The sequence below is a fragment of the Ctenocephalides felis genome, unplaced genomic scaffold (genome assembly GCF_003426905.1).
Source record: "Ctenocephalides felis isolate EL2017-DRISC unplaced genomic scaffold, ASM342690v1 CF-g0.4_SCAFFOLD_01170, whole genome shotgun sequence".
Lineage (NCBI taxonomy): Eukaryota > Metazoa > Arthropoda > Insecta > Siphonaptera > Pulicidae > Ctenocephalides > Ctenocephalides felis.
In genome coordinates this window covers 60,418,780-60,436,986 of record NW_020537324.1, presented here as the reverse complement: position 1 = coordinate 60,436,986, position 18,207 = coordinate 60,418,780, and the positions used below count along the sequence as shown (strand labels likewise).

The 18,207-nt window shown below is 31.8% G+C and overlaps 2 protein-coding genes across 2 annotated transcripts; both read right to left on the bottom strand.

Annotated features, from left to right (window-relative positions):
• On the bottom strand, window positions 1-11,013 carry LOC113367467 (sodium leak channel non-selective protein). The gene is made up of 33 exons (XM_026609074.1): window positions 10,912-11,013; window positions 10,661-10,846; window positions 10,366-10,601; window positions 10,161-10,289; window positions 9,945-10,090; window positions 9,762-9,870; window positions 9,563-9,701; window positions 9,256-9,313; window positions 9,030-9,190; window positions 8,768-8,935; window positions 8,503-8,694; window positions 8,302-8,439; window positions 8,020-8,226; window positions 7,750-7,952; window positions 7,496-7,621; window positions 7,141-7,326; window positions 6,801-6,980; window positions 6,258-6,510; window positions 5,954-6,121; window positions 5,714-5,781; window positions 5,464-5,604; window positions 5,273-5,393; window positions 5,065-5,198; window positions 4,821-4,986; window positions 4,511-4,705; window positions 4,214-4,431; window positions 3,914-4,137; window positions 3,665-3,801; window positions 3,460-3,596; window positions 3,238-3,394; window positions 3,036-3,164; window positions 2,579-2,894; window positions 1-249 (listed from the first exon to the last, which is right to left on the bottom strand). Exons 1-33 carry the CDS (start codon window positions 11,011-11,013, stop codon window positions 20-22), a joined length of 5,460 nt encoding a protein of 1,819 aa, XP_026464859.1. The 3' UTR covers window positions 1-19.
• Window positions 11,014-13,724: 2,711 nt separating this feature from the next.
• LOC113367466 (enoyl-[acyl-carrier-protein] reductase, mitochondrial-like) lies at window positions 13,725-17,940 on the bottom strand. Its single transcript, XM_026609073.1, has 5 exons — window positions 17,781-17,940; window positions 15,602-15,780; window positions 14,752-14,892; window positions 14,086-14,542; window positions 13,725-13,735 (listed from the first exon to the last, which is right to left on the bottom strand). The coding sequence occupies exons 1-5, from the start codon at window positions 17,938-17,940 to the stop codon at window positions 13,725-13,727; spliced, it is 948 nt and encodes a 315-aa protein (XP_026464858.1).
• Window positions 17,941-18,207: the final 267 nt, after the last annotated feature.

Below are 18,207 nucleotides of genomic sequence, written 5' to 3'. Positions count from 1 at the left end.
AAAATATTTCTAATGCAAATTATAATTCATCTTCTTCTTCATCGCTAGATCGATAGGCTAGTTGTTCGTGCCACCATTCCCTTATCTCGTGCAGGGCGTTATTTGGCCTGGTGGTTTGTTCGCCGGCATGACGCGATTTTGGCGCAGCTTCCTTTATTTCGCTACTACGATTCGGCATCTCGGTGCCTTCTGTCACATGAGGAAGATTAGATTTAGATGCTGCTACTAAAAAATTGAACACACAAGAACCTACAACAAATCATTATCAATACATTACATAACATTCTTCATGATGCCACAGAATGTTGCTGAATTTGATGATTGTACCATACTCGTGCTATTGTGCGATTTGGGCGAAACGTTAGTATTGACATGTCGATGCGTTCGGTATTCTGCACAATAAGAACCTTAAGAACTGATGGAACGGTTAAATCTACAACTTCGACCAATTGTTCAATATATATATATTTGCACTAGGTGGAAATTTTAGATTCTGAGGATTTTGACATTTGGATTTTGAAAGTATGCATTAAATGTATGAATGATAGAATGTATATTGAAATACTTACGGGAGAAGGAAAAGCTTTCTTAGATCATATGAATAACGAAATACAGTAGAAGTTCCTTATTCGCGCTTCTTTTGTTTGCGTTTTCGCTATTCGCGGCCAAAAAATTTGCATCCCAATTTCTACATTCGCGGTTAAAAGTTTCGTTATTCGTGGTTTTCAATATGTATTGAACTCAATATTCTCTTGGTTAATACACCATCATTTTGAACTAGTAAAAAAAAATTTGACATAAGCCGTCTTCATTGCCTTGGCCGTCTTCGCCGCTATCGGTGTTTTCGAAAATGTAAACCTTAATTTATTACTCAATAAATAAAATATATTTTTAGCGAAATTTGACTCAAATCGACATAATTGGCTTTAAAATAATAATAATAAAACTAACAAAGCTGTTTACGGATACGATTAAGTCAATTTTTTTGATCAGAATTGCGGAGTTTTGGTAAAAATTTTATTATTTGACTACATTTATTAATTTTTTATCTATGGTATTATATTATATCTTATATTTTTCGATCCATATTTTTTACCGCTTGAGCCTCGTAGAAAATTGTATTTAATTTAAATTTGTAATTAATTTGAAAAAAATGGCATATGTTTGTTTGTCTTAATAAATTTTGGTAATTTATCTATCAATTTTTGAAAAACAGGAACAATTCGGGACAAAAGAACTAAATCCGGGACATATATTGCTTTTAGTAAAACCCGATACACAAGGTGGAAATCCGGGGCTGTCCCGGACAAACCGGGACGTATGGTTATCTTAATTTTACATAGTAGTTCTCAGCAATATTTTTATTTTATTTTGTCACTTTGGAACGTATCCCTTATAACACCATAAAAAATGCCATACTGTATTTGCGGAATCATTTTATTATTTGCGGATTATTTTGTCACCTTGGAACGTATCCCCTATGAATACATATAAAATGCAATCCTGTTTCCCCTGCGAATAAGGAGGTTTCACTGTATTATAAACAAATATATATTACACGTATTGACGTTTCAGTGATTCATCAATTAGAACTTGAAAGACACATTTTTAGTGTTATTGAAAATTACCCACAATTTTGTCATATGATGTGTAGAAAGCTTTCTACCGAAATGTGGTACGAGAAAACAATACATCGATTTACAAACATTTATCGAAAACTGTAATGCAAATGAATGGTTTTCTGGGTGGTATTACCATAAACTGCGAGAATGTTTTCATAGATGCATTAGAACGTATGGTGATCGGTAGTAAAGTGCACTATAATTATATCAGTTACCAGTAAACACCAACATGATTAAAACATATCAGCGTAATGAAATGAACATCAACAGCATTTTATTTTAATATTTATGTTTTTTAGATTTTATGACCCTTATTTTGGTAAATTGCCATCCTCATTTCAACAATCATGACATACGAAACATCGAAACATTATCAATACTACACATCGACCATCCACAAATATATCATATATACAAAACTCTACAACCTGACAATTAGTAATAATAATTTTAATAAATCCAAATTTTAATTTTTGCATAATATTGCTATTGCTTGGGTGGAGCGACTAGGGCGGATGCTGAACACGTCATTATGGAGTGCAAAAAATGGGAACTCTGGAGGGAGATAGACGATAGTAAGGCAAAAAATCTTCCTCCCAACCAATTTTATAACATTATTGACAAGGAAAAGGAAATATAGTGCATTATATAATTATATACAATCAAATAAAATAAAAGTATAAAGATCTTACAAAATGTATATGACTGATGTACGCGTATACAAAGTCAACAAATAAACGAAAAAAAAATTAACGGGGACGCTTGCATTGAAATGCGCAATAAAGTAAGGGGTACTAAAAACGCTAACATTTTACCTTTAGCAGGTTTATTGCTCAATACATAATGGAAAATCAACCCAGAAAATAATTTTTTATAGAACTTTCTGTCATTTTGCAAGAGTTTGGTATATATGATAAGAACAGGCACAATATATTTTATGGACAAAACATTCTGACCTGGTTTTGAAGGTTTCTTTTTATTAAAACGATTAGTAACCGAGGTAGGTTCTTTGGGCATGGTATCTTTGGGTTGCGTCGTTGTAGTTTGTGTTCCGTGCTGGGGATCCGATAAAGTGGGTTGCAAATATTTTTTATTAGCATTGGCAACTGCGCTGGTTGGTGTGACAGTGTTAGACTGCTGATTGCTGCTCGCAGAAGATAGAGGAATTCCTGATGTACTTCCTGTACTGTCAGATCGAGCCAGAAGACCACTGATGGAAGTTGGGAGATGACCTGGCTTTTTGACTGCCCTGTGCCTGGCAGCTTCCTGTTCCTAAGGGACATATAAATGGTACGTTATATTAATTATTTTATTTAATATCATTTTATAACTTATAACTTCATTTTCAAAGGCAATATTTTGATCATAAAGATCCTGGACATTTTGTCATATATATAATACAGTTTTTCCTACTTTGTCGTCTGCAGATTCTTTAGACATAGCATCTTTCTCCTTGTTATTTTTTTCATCTATGTGATCAATTGTCGTTAGCATTTCATTATTTGTAGCCCTAAGTCCAGCTATAAGACTATTCTGTTGCTTCTGTAATAAATTAATCAATAAAACATAATTCCTATCTAAATCCATATTTTAGATAAATTATTTTGCTATTTACATTAGTTGCACGGATTTTCTTCAAACATCCTTCAAGCCAAGTTCGAATAGTTTGCTTTGCTACTTCTTCTTCAATAATATATTCAAATTCTTCTCGTGCCAACAATTCTTCAAGTTGCAATGCTTTCCGGATATCAACAGATCGATATGAAAGCATACTAAAATTTGTGAAACACGATAATAAATATTTGTTATGACTAATTGATATTTATTGGTAAATTACTTTATGACGTCGTGGAAAGTAACATCTTCTCCATTGTGAAGTCGCTCTAATTCGTAACACATATATTTGAATAATAATCTGTCCTTTTGAGGATCACATTCTAAACGCCCTTTCAGGAGCCTTAGTATAAATTTCACCTATAAGCAAATTTTATATTTAGAAAAAGTAGTAGGTGTTAAATTTTTAGGCGGCTCTATCTACTTACCTTTCGTACGGGAATAACACCTCTTTGATGGATATCAACTACGTTCCAAGTATTTTGGAAGTTACGAATGTCTGCATACGATAGTAAAGCATCTTCTTCATTTGAGTAAAACAGCGAAAAGTTTTCCATGATAATAGCTGAAATTTTAAAATAATATTTTTAGAAATATTTTGACCAAAAATTGACTATTTTGTTTAATTTATCAGTTTTGACATTTTTGTTCGTTTAAATCATTTATTAATAACTTACCCACTAGTAAATTCAGAACGATATATGTTATGATGACATAGAACGTGCAAAAGTATATCAAACTGGCAGTAAAATTTCCGCAATCCGTTTGCCAATAGTTGTCTGCTGGTGTACAATATGGTGGACCAACCATACAATCGTGCATGATTTTGTTCCAATCTTCACCAGTTACGATTCGGAAGAGCATTGCCACACCAGTCACTGGTGATTCGAAATTTGCACGCCTGTATAATAATAAAATTAATAAAGTTCATTAATTATTTTTACTTTATAATTATTAATTCTCTTTTTTATTCTCACCTGCCAATGCCTTCACCGTATTTAACTGTACCGAATAATATTGTTCCAGCCAGAGCGTAGAAAAATACTAGCAAGAACATTCCAAAAATGATGAAGAAACTTTTGCATACTGATACTCCAACGGTCAACATAAGCATCTTCAATGTAGTATGTTTGCCTGTTATAGTGAAGAATCTTAAAATAACCACCATAAATCCTATGAAATACGATAATTCGCTCTGTAACAGAAATCAATTTTACCTTTTACCGATTTTAATAGATTTTGGCAAAATTAAATGATTTTGCTCTTTTTTTTACCTTAAATGTAGTTTGTATAAATATCCAAATTACACCAGCAACAGTAACAAGAAGGTCGTATCTGTTACGTCTAGATTGCCAATAGCCACGAGGAGTAAATGCGATGTTTTTCATTAGAACTTCTATTACAAAGACAAAGGTAAGCAGAGTGCTTACTATCACCAGACGTTCCGTATGCTTCTCATCTTTAATCCACTAAAAATGCAAATCGAAATTCTGGTAAACTTCAAACATTTATTTTTTTTACGTTCGTATACATTGTTTGGTAATTTTGTATCTGATAATTACATTTTGAAAATCAATGACTTACGGTTATTGCAAGCAGCATACTATTAACCAGTACCACAACAGCTATACATCTCTTAAAAGCAATATGTTGAGTAATATCGTAAACAAATGCCCGAAATTTTCTACCATCAGGTCTTGGTGGTAGATGAAGTGGCTGAGCAATTTTTAATCTCTTTTTCAAGTCACACCTGTACCAATAACGAGATAATAAATATTTATACAATATTATAACAATACTTTCAAAATTCATTTCTAATTCAGTTTACCATCTTCTTTGATCAACGGTTAGCAGAGCTGTTCCTTTGTTTTCTGAGTAGTTAGCAATAACGACGCCCACAAACAAAGTTAATCCAATCATGCAACCCAAGAAAATATAAATGTGTATATAAATTGCGTGAACCTGAAACATTAGATTATGGAATGACAACTATCTAGATATAGTTAAGACCAATTTTCATGTTTCTTATTATTTACTGGTCCAAGAGCTTTTATTAGAACATCTCTCACATCCAACCATCCTTTGAATGATAGAACTTCGAACAATGCCAACATGGCATCGCCTATGTTATCAAAGTTGAATCTGCGCGGATTTGCCCTAAAATTATTTTGTATAACATTTTCGGTACTACTTTTTTTTCGCAAAAAAAATTTAAAGGTATACTCACCATACTCTCGGCACTAACATTGATGGATAAGATTCATTTAGACCAGGAAGCAATTTCATTTTTGTTACAAATACACGTCGCATGAAAACACCAACGCAATCCTCTCTGCGCAAAATTGTTGGATCGTTGCATCGAGCTAGTCTGAATCAAGTAATAATTATAATTATATATGCACTTGATATAAATTTTATAGATTTGTTGTTTCCATTATTAATTATTTCTTTGGGATATTTAAAAGGGAAGTTCTTACCTGCCACCATAGAGTTGAACTCCATAACTAGCAAACACGAACATGAGTAAAATCAGTAATGTTGACACCTGAATTATGCAATAAAACGTTATTGTTAAAAAATATCAATTATTTGTTTGGAAGTATTTTCATTTGTAAAATGGGGCAATAAGGCACAAAATTATTTCATTGGGTGTTGAGTTTAGGAGTGTTCAACTTTTAGGACATTTTTTTCTAATGATTTCTAATGATAAATTTTACCAAAAGTATTTCTTTGAATCCTCTGCATAATTCGTACACGACTTTGCGCATATGCGGTACAAGAGTAAATATTCTTAGAGGTCTCACACATCTCAATATCATCAGAAGCTGAGCCGTGGAATTTGTTGGCACAGAACGAGGCATCCAACATAGAAACACCAATGAAACCTGAATAAAAAATAATTTAAAAATTAAAATTTGTATTAATACAATCAGAACTAAAATAGTTTTATGACTGGACAATGTTGTAGATGATACTCATAAGATTGCAAATAAAATTAACATATTTTTTTTATTTATTCACCACATAGATGAAGACATCCAAGACTGAGGCGACGTCCTTGATGTATGCCTTTGGTGTGAAGAAAAGCCCATCAGCCAAGATTTTAAGTGCCAGTTCCAAGCTCATGAAAATAACAAATCCGTATTCAGCAATTTGAAGAGTTCCATGCTCCATCACTCTGTACTGTGGCGTTTCGAACATCATTGATATGCAGGATAAAGTTGTGACGAAAATCATCACCCAGTCCAGGTAAGTCACCAATCCAAGGAAATTGCTGTAGATTATAAAGTGTTCCATTAATTTGCATGCTTGTAATAAATTTTGAAGAGTATATTCTCTATAGTTTTATAACGGTATGCTAAAAGCGTTAAATGCAGGCACTGATATATTTTTATAAAGATAATTAGATCTTTAGATTGACCTAAACTTAAAAATCACGTGCCCTCTTCATATTGTACCTTCGAGATTTATTACTTCTAACTGGATACAGATAGGAGATATAACTTTGATACGATGACCTAATCATATATTGCAAGTCTTTCTATAAAGTCATCATGAACTTACTGCAAACTTTTATATTGGACTTTTCGTTCCTTTCCAGTAAGTGGATCCTTCAGTCGAGCATCATATCGTGCGTAGACTAACATTTGACAACATTTTCTGAAACGGCTTTCACGGGGTACTGCAAATAATGGGGTGTCAAAAAATGGATGATTTTCCCTCAGATCGTCTTCACGTTGATTTCTAAAAAATACAACTTGATTTGAATGGTTACAAAAGCGAATTCCTTCATAAGAATGAGGAATCATACTGCAAATGTACTAATCCAATAAAATGAATTGGTGTCAATTATTTGCAATCTAAATTATTTATTCTGATTCTACACTTCATTTCTATCATCTACCTCCTCATTTCGGCTTGTTGTCTTTTAGCTTGCAATAATTTGATATCCAAATCATGAGGACGAGCTCTTGATGATGTCACACGACTTGCAGCGCCAATATCACCATTTTCCATTAAATGCTCGTAAGTTTGTTTTAATTTTATTGAACCAGAACGTACACTTCTTCTGATTGATCGAGAACCAAATCTGTAATGAGAAGATCGACAACCTAGTTAAAATTGATTTGTTTTCTTTAGCATCGATTAAGGTGGTTGAAGTAATGTCGATGATAAAAAAAAAACAAGTACATGTTTATCAGACATTTTTGTCTGAAAATTCTGTTCAAAATTATAGGCATATTGAAAAGTATATTTACTTTTTCTGGTCAACTCTCATATGTTTTCCAGTCGTGATGGTGCCTTGAGGTTTAATTGTACCCTTTACCCCTGCTACTGGTAGCATAGCCGAATCTCCTAACATTAGTCTCTGATTATTTGAATCACTGAAAATAATCATAATAATTTTGTATAGTCTGTGTGCAATATTTAATTAATCATTATTTATCATATACAGAACAGTCGTTTTAATCAGTTTTTATTCAAATGATATATATTTAATAAGGATTTTTACTTGATAATGTGCGTTATCGCTGCCTTTCTCAATGCAGTACTAATTGTACGAACTTTGGGCGTATCATTTAATAATTTTACAGGTTTTTGTTTGCGATACACCATTTTTGAATCCCATGTTTCACTGACACGTTTGCAGACACCATCAATCGAGTCTTCGTCTTCCACTTCATACACAAATTGGCGCATAAAAGATTCGCGAACCTAATAATAATTTACATAATTAAAAAATAAATTGCATTTATCATAATAATTGATAATATGCGTTTACCTTAGGAAGATTAAAGTCACTGGGAACTTTGTGAAGGCAGGTCATTTGCGGACTATCGGGAAATTTTTCGAATATTCTTAATCTAAATGGTAAAGTTTCTTTAATTTCTGCACTTTGCTCGCGAAACTTTAGTTGTTTTAGCTTTTTTATATCTTCATCCAATTCCAAATTGTCCAGGATAACTGCGACGAACAAACTTAACACAATCTATAGTAACAATGAAATCTTTAGAACTTTCTTTAAATAATATGCAAAAATATTAGTTTTTTGTTGTATACTTACCAATGTGACAAATAGATGATACAGAATGAAATAAACAGCTACTAAGGGAGTAAGAGTTTTGCTTGTTCTTATCATTGTTTCATCCATGACCTCCACCCAGGCTTCTTGTGTTAAAATTTGGAACATAGACATAAATGCCTAGAGATGATAAATTTATTAAAAATATAAAATGATATATATTATAGTAGCAAGTTTTATTACATCGGGAAAGCTTTCGAATTTTGTGAAGTCGCAAAGGAAGCAAAAAAGTTGCATCGAGATACTTGAACTGATAATCAGCAAGCACATGGTGAAAATGATCAGACTTCCCAATTTTTTTCCTGGTCCGAAAATTTTGTAAACAAATCCTTCCAACATGGGTGAAGCTTTGATAAGGCGTACTACTCTTAAAACCTATTTAATAAATGGTAAAATTAATTAGTAGTTTTTAAAATATTATGAGATTTGGTGTAAATTATATACTCACTTGAAAATAGGTCAGTCCAGAAAGATAGAAGTATGGAATTATGTGTAATGTGGTTCCGACTGCCAGAAGTAATTCAAATTTGTGAATAGAGTGCTTATAATATCCTCGCCAACCGAGACACCATATTTTGAATATTGTTTCCAAATTTAGAAATATTGTGAAAGCAATCTATAAGAAAAATTATTATTCGACTTATTCCTTATGAGAAACGGTAATTGAAACAGTTATAAATTGTATCGGTTGACCAATTAATTACACAAACCTCTATATAATAATATTTTTCGTAAAATACATGTCTCGGTCGACCATCATGTTTAAAATGCATAGTTGCTGTTACTATACCATTTGCCAAAATCACAGTCATTATCAAAAGTCGGAAATATGGTGATCGTAGCATCATGTGACAACATTCTGGCGCTCGTCCTATAACAATAACAAAAAATGAAGACAATGCAAAACCATAAACAAATGCTTGCTTATTGTTTTACCATGTTTATTATCGTCTATTGTTACTAATTTCCATCCGTCGTTTGTTCCTGTTAAAATCTGAAATGATAAATGAGGTTTCTTTATTCATTCAGTAAATTAATTTCAGGATGTTAAATATTTCCTTTAAATCATTAGTTATCTTTGAGATAGCCCAATGGAAATTATATATTCATAGATTTTTTGTTCGACTTTGAACAATATTCTGGAAAATGTTAGCAACCAATTAGTCGAAAATAAAAAACCACAAGCTTAGCTTTTTGGCAAACTTTATCATCTTCTGTAAAGTATATAAATTATTTAGTAAACCTGAGATGCCGTGCTATTTTGTATATGACCACGAACCCCCCACATCTGTTGGAACTGCACTCGGATTTCATTGAAAGTTTCAGTAATAACAGCTATAAACACGTTCTTAACCAACCAGGCCAAGAAGAAGATCATGGTACTGAAATAATCCAATGTGAATCGGTATTTGAGTAAATTTATGCTTAAAATTAGAAGTTACCTAAAATATAATGCTGCTCGCCATGCTGGTAACGAATCAATAGCTCGGTACATGATGAAAACCCAACCTTCTTGAGAAGCTGCTTGATATACCGTAAATATGCTTGTTGCTAAAAATAGTTATAAAAAAAAATTAAGCAAATTTCGATATTAGTAGTGCAACTATGTACTTATTCAGAATTACCAAAATCTTCAAATCCATTAAATCCCATTATGTAATTAGATAATTGAAGTTTCATACATTTCATACCAGTTGGGCACTGATATCCTGATTGTGGATCCAATGAACAAAAGGTATCAGGAATTGCAAGACTGTTAATTGTTATGTACCTAAAATAAATATATCATTATTAAAAATTGTTTCGAATAATTTAGAGAAAGAAAAATAAATTTAACTCACTCTGGGTCTGTGGTATTTAGAACACAATGATTTTTTAATTCGCCAAAGAATTGGACTCCTAATAAACCATATAAAGACATGAAAAATAAGAAAAACAACGTGACATTGTAAATTTGTTGACTCGATCGCCTGAAATGAAATTATAACTTTAAATAACCTTGTATTTATTTATAGTGTATTTGCAACATCCTCTTATTATCCTTACTTGAATATTTGGTTGATCCTCGATTTTGGCATAGAAAATTTTAAAAACACTCTTAAAAATCTGATCATGATGAGTGGTCTGGGGGCTCGCAATATTGACAAGTAAGAAAATCTTGGTACAATACCAGGCATTTCAAACATTTGCAGAATTATGGATACCCAGAGAAAAAAGACCATGCTGGCATCAAATTGACACCAATGGTCTCTTAAGTAAGGCACTTCTCCTTTACACACCACCTAGGATTAAAATTACTATTGAAGCTGATATTAAAATTTTTAATTAACTATGGAGTTACCTTCAAAATTCCTCTAATATGCATTTTTGCTATCATTTCTGCTGTGAACAAAAATGTGACAACCAAATCACAGCTAAATGTAACATATTGCAAAGGTGGATGGCGTTCGAAAGTTTTTGGGGTGTTTAGTGACACTGATGTCAAGGACACCAGAGCACAGAATCGCATTAAGCGACGTACCCATAACTAGAACAAGGTAGTTTTAATAAATAATTGTGTCTTAATTTATGATTATTTTAATTATAACATACTTTGTTAACCCATTCGATGTCGGCACTTTCGTTTAATGATTCTTCGGGTCCATAATCGGCGAGAATGGGCTCGCCTTTTATGCTTTGCTTTCTGCCCAACATTTTTGCGTGATCCGTCATTCAGTATATCATTTTCAATTACTCTGCTTTAATTTGAAGAAATATATTTCTGTAATTTGAATTGATATTCAGTTATTAATTTTCCGTAGGGTAAGTTATTGGAATCGTCCAAAAATCGAAATTGAAAATTTTTGCATATTTCACGTTTTGAAGGCTTCTGATTATTTTTGCATATCTTAGAAAAAAATGATGTGTGTGTGTTTGTATGTATGGATACAAATAAAGTTCAAATAACATTCGATTCCTATTGGTAAGGAGATGTTCTAATTAGTTTTCGGCAGAGGCAGGTCAAGCCGTTTCGGAGATACGGGGCATAGAGTGCATCCGGTTTGAATGATTCAAAAATATTTCGTAATGATGGGGAGAAATGGTGATTAGATTTTGACAATGTTAACAAATGTTAACAAAGGCAGGTCTAGTCGTTTCGGAGATACGGAGCCAAATATGCAAAAAATGGCTATTTTTGAGAGAACTAAGCGATTTGAATGATTCACAAAACTGTCTGCTTGTGTTGACGAAATGGTTGGTTTTGGGATTTTTTTTTATTTCCAAAAAAAATTTTTTTTTACTAAATTTTATTCTTCGAATATTTCATTATGGTACGGGAAGTTCCAGTAATTTGCCTTAAAGCAAGATGCCATACACCACTAGATGAAATTAATATTTTATAATCAATTATTTATATCAGACATTTAAGTCAAAATTTAGAAATACACTATGAAGAAAGCGAAAACACTAATTAAATATTTCATTTGCAATTATATGTTAATTAATAATACCGCAAAAATAAGTTGATATCTAAAAAGCAATCTTGTACTAATTCATATTGAATGCATCTAAAGTCAAAGTTAGGGGTCAAACTGCAAAATATTAAGAAAATTAAAAAATATTGACAAAATCTCCGATCTAGTATTTCTTCTTAATGCTAATTAAAAACTTATAATTTCTGTCGTTTCCTAGCCTTATTGTCTTCAAACGACCTGGAAAACAGATTTCTGCAATGCTTTTTTCATCTTTATAGAGAAACTCTATTATTATTATTATTCGGCTCCATTCGTTATTTTGAAGTTGTTTTGTACTTACTTGCAATTTCACGATTCGGACCACTGAATTTTAGTGACATAATGTGATTTCTTAATAATTTTTGATAGAACTATCACGTTTTTCCACCAAGTGACAGTAGGATGGTCAGTAAATCGAATATCGATTTGTTTTCCAGCATCCTAATGCGAATCTTGTGCGCGCAGATACTTGGCGCCTGCGTTGATCATGCGAAAAGTAACCGTCACATGCATTTTTATATATAAAAATATAAACATGAAGAATGCTTCATATTTGTTTTTGTCAGAAAATCCAATTTGATAATGTCGTTTTCTTCGCTTATTGACTCCAAAATTGCAAAAGGTATGTGTTTGTATGTGCATCAGAGCCCAAATTTGACCTTTTGACGATGTTTTCTCATAACGGCAAAACCGATACGAAAATTTGAGTCGAGATTGGCCGAGAAGTCGAGAAGTGCAGAATTGTGACTCAATTTTTTCTATGAGATTGCCAAATTTATAAACTATATATAAATTTAGTTTTTGCTAAATATCGACCGGGCAGTTTCTTAGTAATTTATCTTGGAAAATTTTGTTTTTGAGAATTTTTTTCATTCGTATGATGACAGAGATCATGGTTTTAACTAACAACTCAAAACAGGGCTTCTTAAACTTTTGTCCTTTGTGATCCCATTTACAATGGCGTGTCTTTTTTGGCGACCCCATTTATGATTGCAGGTTTCTTGACGACCCCACACATATAAAAAAAATAATATTTTTAAATTATGTATTTATTTGGTAACATTATGCATATAGTCTAGTCATTTAAGCTTAAATTAGGTAAGGAACTCGGAATTCGAGATACCCAGCTGTAAGTCTGTAAATACTTGTATATTGACACCCTAAAAGTTGTCTCAAAACCTACATATGGTAGGGTGTCAAAACCTTGGATTTACAGACTTACAGCTGGGTATCTTGAATTTCGAGGTGAACTTACTATAATGATTGGACTAATATACATATACATATGAAAATATATAGTTTAAGAATTCGTTGAGAACATACAAAAATCAAGCCGCGATGTTATAAAATGATATAAATATTTGACATTAAAATCTCTTGAGATACCATAATTTTTCCAGGGGACCCATAGTTTAAGAAGCCCCGACCTTCTTATTAGTGTATGAACAGTGGTTTAACCCTTTTCACTCGCAAATTGCGAGATTTATATATAATATAGTAGTATATTGCGGCATCCGAGAGGAAAGAGTTAAGTATATATAATCATTACAATTGAAAATAATGGGCTGTGTTAAAACTTCGAAATTTCATTGTCACAATTTTAAAAGTTGCTAAACTTCGACTTTTATTAATTAAGTCTATTATTTATACTTATAGGGAAGTTTTTGCAATTTCCCCCAATATGTTGTTTAAATATATTATTTAATGCGTTTTACTGTTACATTTGTCCAGATATTGAGCACCATAACAATATTTCAATCATTTATCATTATTTACAACTTACATTATATAAATATGAATACTCGATACGAGTTTTAAATTCAATTTTCCATAAAAATTAAAATTGTTTTTTTTTATATTGTTTGGTAAAAGATTTATTCTGATTAATTGCTGTTTAATAATCACGGTAATTTAGCGATTTACTAAATAATTCAATTATAATTACTTAGTATGTAATTGTAACTACCTAACTTTTGAAAATTTGCAAAAAATTGGTCTTTAACTAATCTAATACTATTAATATGTGTAAAATTATTTTCAGTGGTTTTTATATTAGCATTTACACATCACATTATTTTTAGCAACATTATAAATAAAAAGTTCAAAGATATTCTTCATATTCCACTTGACAACATATATCGTAAAACTTAAAATTCTAGAATGAATAAAATGGATTTTGCTTTTTTATTTTATTTTGTCAAATCAAAAATATATTTTTTCCCAGTAAATCCTTTTTTGTTTGTGGCTCTTTTTAATATCTCATTAAATTCACAAAGTGGAACCATTTCAAATAGTGGTGCTTTCAATTTTCCTTCTTTCACGAAACCTATCAGATCTTTGAACATATTTGCATGCTCTGGAGTTTTCCGATGTTGCTTGTTCCATTGCGTGACCCAAAAACCTTTGATGGCGATATTTTTGAATATAAAAGCTGACGTCGGTGCAGTTACTGGTTGTCGGGACATTCCCCCGTAGGTCACCAGAACGGATCCTGGTTGTAGATGACGCACCATTTGATGTCCATTCTTACCACCGATGCAGTTCAAACCCAAAGAAGGGCGTGGGAATTTACCATCTTTAAATATAGTCGTGGTTGACAGTTCTTCTTCGGTTAAAATCAGTGATGCACCCAATTTGCTCAAATAATCTTTCAACTCATCTAATTGTGGTCTTTTTCTTACTACTCCAATGTTTTGTATTCCCCATATTTTGCAGATTTGTATTATTGTCTGTAAGAGGGGGATTTATTTACATTTTACATTTAATTAATACTTTGTAATATACAGGTATAATGTGCTTTTATAGAATTTTGAAATTGAAATTTATAATTTTCTATTTTACTGTTTTATGGTTATTTTGACTAGGTGAATTTCGCCAATCTCAATCTTTTATTATGATTTTTAACTGGCGGTTTAAAATTAATATTTTATAATTTTACCTGTCCACATGCGCTATTAGCCCCATTTTGTATAATGCAATCTTTATTCGTTAGTTTTTTGTAGTCTTGTAACATTCGATATGCAGAACATGGATTTATGGTCAATGTGGCAGCTTCAACTACCGGTAAATCGGGTGGTATCTAAATTATTTAGCAATTGAATTATAAATTGAACTTTTTGGACTAGAGGAAAAGTTAATACAGTCAACCCATCTATATCGCGGTTAGAGCGTCTATATAATATGGAAACCGCGTTATAAGAGAAACTTTTCTTAAATAGTATGCACTAGGCTAAATCGTAGCCCGTTCTATAGAATCGGGAGTTGTATAGGAAGCGCGCTATAAAAAGTTCAGAATTAGTACAAATTATATTATTTGTTCGGCGCAATTAAAAATCTTGTAGAAACTGCTGTGAAAGAGGTCTGATGCTACTAAAACTGATATCCTACACAGCAATTGCATAAACCTGCACGTTCATATGAACATATTGTAAAAGATAAAGTAGTCAATAATAAAATTTATATCAACATTTTACAATATCTAGTTAATCCTTTATGGACTCTACAGAAAGTTATGGGCTGTTTTGCGACCGCGTTTTAGGAGCGTTGTCGCTATTTCAGCTCCGCGTAATATGGAAATCGATTTTTCGAGTGCCGCGTTATAGGAGGGTTATTTGAAAACTGTTTAAGAGTATTTACTAAATCATAGAAATCCTCTGTTTCATTCTACAAAACAAAAAACCTTTGCCTTATGCACAAAAGAATAAAATATCTAATACTAATTAGTCTATTTTTAGAAAATAGAAAAGATATAAATCATACGACGTGATGACTTATATTATTTCGAATACCTTTGCCAAATCGTGTTCCTGAAATATGGCATGTGTTCGCCAAGTGCCAAGACAAGATGACGTCAAAATGACCTTGTCGCCTTCTTTTAAGTCTTTGACGTCAGGACCAACTTCCATAACACACCCAACGCCTTCGTTTCCAGGAACAGCCGGTAATTTGGGCTTCACAGGATATACTCCTGCAAAGTAAGGAATATCAACTTTTTATATTTTATACTTTAGACTCTACACTATTTAACATGTTCTATATATTCATTATATAGAACATGAGATTCATTAAGATTTTATTATATTGGTTTTAACATAATTTATTACCATAGTCTATTCTATTTATTCATAGTCATAAGGATACCGAGATCAAATTATGAGACTATGTATTTTAGAATCTTTGTGATAAAAATTTCTCAAATATGCAAATAAAAATTAAATAGAATAGACTGTATTATTTTGAATTTTTGCTTGCATATTTGATTTTTTTTATCAAATTGAAGAGAATAGACTCTCCTCTATTTAATCTTTGTTTGCATATTTGACAAATTTTAGATGCGAGCGTATTATTTTCCCCGTCAAAAATGCCTTTAAGAAGTTTTTTCAGAAACCTCACCAAAAAAGCGTATTCTACTAGAAAGCGTATTAAGCGGGATAAGACGATATGTTTTTGCAAAATATTGCTTGTGTCTCGCTTAATACGATTTCTTGCATAAGACGCTTTTTTGGTGGGTATTACTACGATGTCAGTCCCCACACTTTGAAATTGAAAAAAGTGGGGTATTATGCAAGAAATCGTATTAAGCCTGATTGCCTTAACGAGGTCGTATCATGTATCTTATGCGTATTCATAGGAAAGCAAGTTTTAACAATTACGCTTTTGGTAAAAGTGTTGGTAGACAATTGAATTTTGATCACCAAGGATTGATCAATTTGAATTGTTCAAATTGTAGCAAACTTTATTTGATTGTTTATTACGAATTACTCTATATAATTATTCTCAAATGATATTTTTCAATTAAATCAATCTAGGATTCTCTGAGAAAGCTTGAGTAAAAAAATTATGACAAAATTGGTGAAAAACGGCTTGGCCGATCATCACATAAGGCCGCTGTAAGTTTTTTTTATTGACATTATTTTTATACCTCAGTCAGACAGAGGTGCCTAGTATAAGAGATTATGAAACAATTTTCATTTTTAAACAATTTAAGTTAATAATAATTGGAACCTATCCATGGTTTTAATTTCTGGAACACTACTTGCAATCAATTACAAATAAAGATAGATCAATTCGACCAATGTATGATTGTGAAAATAAATATTGACTGAATTGAATGTAGATATTGGTCGTTTTTTATACAAGAATGACGTGTATATATAATAAATACTATGAAGATATTTTGTATGATCTCTTAAACCAGGCGCTTTTATCTGACTCTAATATAGAAAATATATATTATGATAATAAACATAAGTAATAAAAAAAACTGTCTAGAAGTTCTTTATCGAAATCTAATCCGCACAATTCTGAAAACTTCGACGAGAAATTGTTAATTTAGGTGGAAACTGTTGACTGCGAGTATATCATATTGCAAAATTAATCAACAATCTTTGTTTTGAGTTTAATTAATTGTTTACCCTTATTGAGAAACTTTCAACAGGTAAAATTTACGTTTACATACTTTTTACAATGTTTGTATTACAGCATAGCACATCGGGTTTTCTATAAAGCAAAAGACTTTTTTTTGTGCATCAATTTTTCTTATTTGGTGTTATGTTCCAAATATATACAATTAATGAACCGATTCTGTCGCACAACAGACCAATGTTATAGCAAGGCCATGTTACGCCCCAACTTCCATACATTATGCTACTGAATCATACTGAATACTGTCAGAATGTCATGTATTTGCTGTGCATTCACGCTTTTTACAATAACTTATATGTTATGAAGCTAGGTCAGAAAGGCTCTGTTATCTAAAGTCAGTTTTTAGACATTTGTGCGGTTTCTAGGTTATGTTTTCTATTTGACAACCTGAGAAAAACACCTGACTGCATAGTAACCACATGGTCTTTGACAATATTTAGTATGGAAAGTTCTTCATAACATGGCTTTGCCATAACATTGGTCTGATGTGCGGCAGAATCGGTTTATAAATTTATTAATTCGTGTGCCAACACTAATACTTACCTTGTATAACATTAATGTCTACTGGATGAACAGGCGCAGCTAACATTTGAACCAGCACCTGTCCTGGACAAAGTTCCTTTAACTCTTCCTTCTGGTACGATACAACCTCGTTAGGATCGCCATATTTTTTATATTCTAATTTTTTGCATAAAATACTCATATTGCGCCATATTGACGTCAAATTTAGTCGCCGAATCGACAATAAAAGTTTTGGAATTTTTTGACTCATAATTACGGCAGTAAAATAATAAATTATAGTATTATTGTTTTAAAAATTAAAAAAATCATTTTAAAATAAATACATCATTTTAAAAAAACGTAGTAATTTAATTTACTATATAGCCTGTTTAATGTCAAAAACAACTGTCAACAAAATTGTTCCGATTGTTTTTATGAAACGATTTTGTTTTCTAACGATTGGACAATG

Coding starts and splice junctions, on each gene's coding strand:
- LOC113367467 (XM_026609074.1), bottom strand. CDS start 11,013: ATGTTGGGCAGAAAGCAAAGCATAAAAGGCGAGCCCATTCTCGCCGAT. Junction 4,706..4,820: donor GTATGCTGCTTGCAATAACC/GTAAGTCATTGA, acceptor TTGCATTTTTAG/TGGATTAAAGATGAGAAGCA. Junction 3,597..3,664: donor GTGTTATTCCCGTACGAAAG/GTAAGTAGATAG, acceptor ATTTGCTTATAG/GTGAAATTTATACTAAGGCT.
- LOC113367466 (XM_026609073.1), bottom strand. CDS start 17,940: ATGAGTATTTTATGCAAAAAATTAGAATATAAAAAATATGGCGATCCT. Junction 15,781..17,780: donor AGACATTAATGTTATACAAG/GTAAGTATTAGT, acceptor CTTACTTTGCAG/GAGTATATCCTGTGAAGCCC. Junction 14,893..15,601: donor AGGAACACGATTTGGCAAAG/GTATTCGAAATA, acceptor TAAATAATTTAG/ATACCACCCGATTTACCGGT.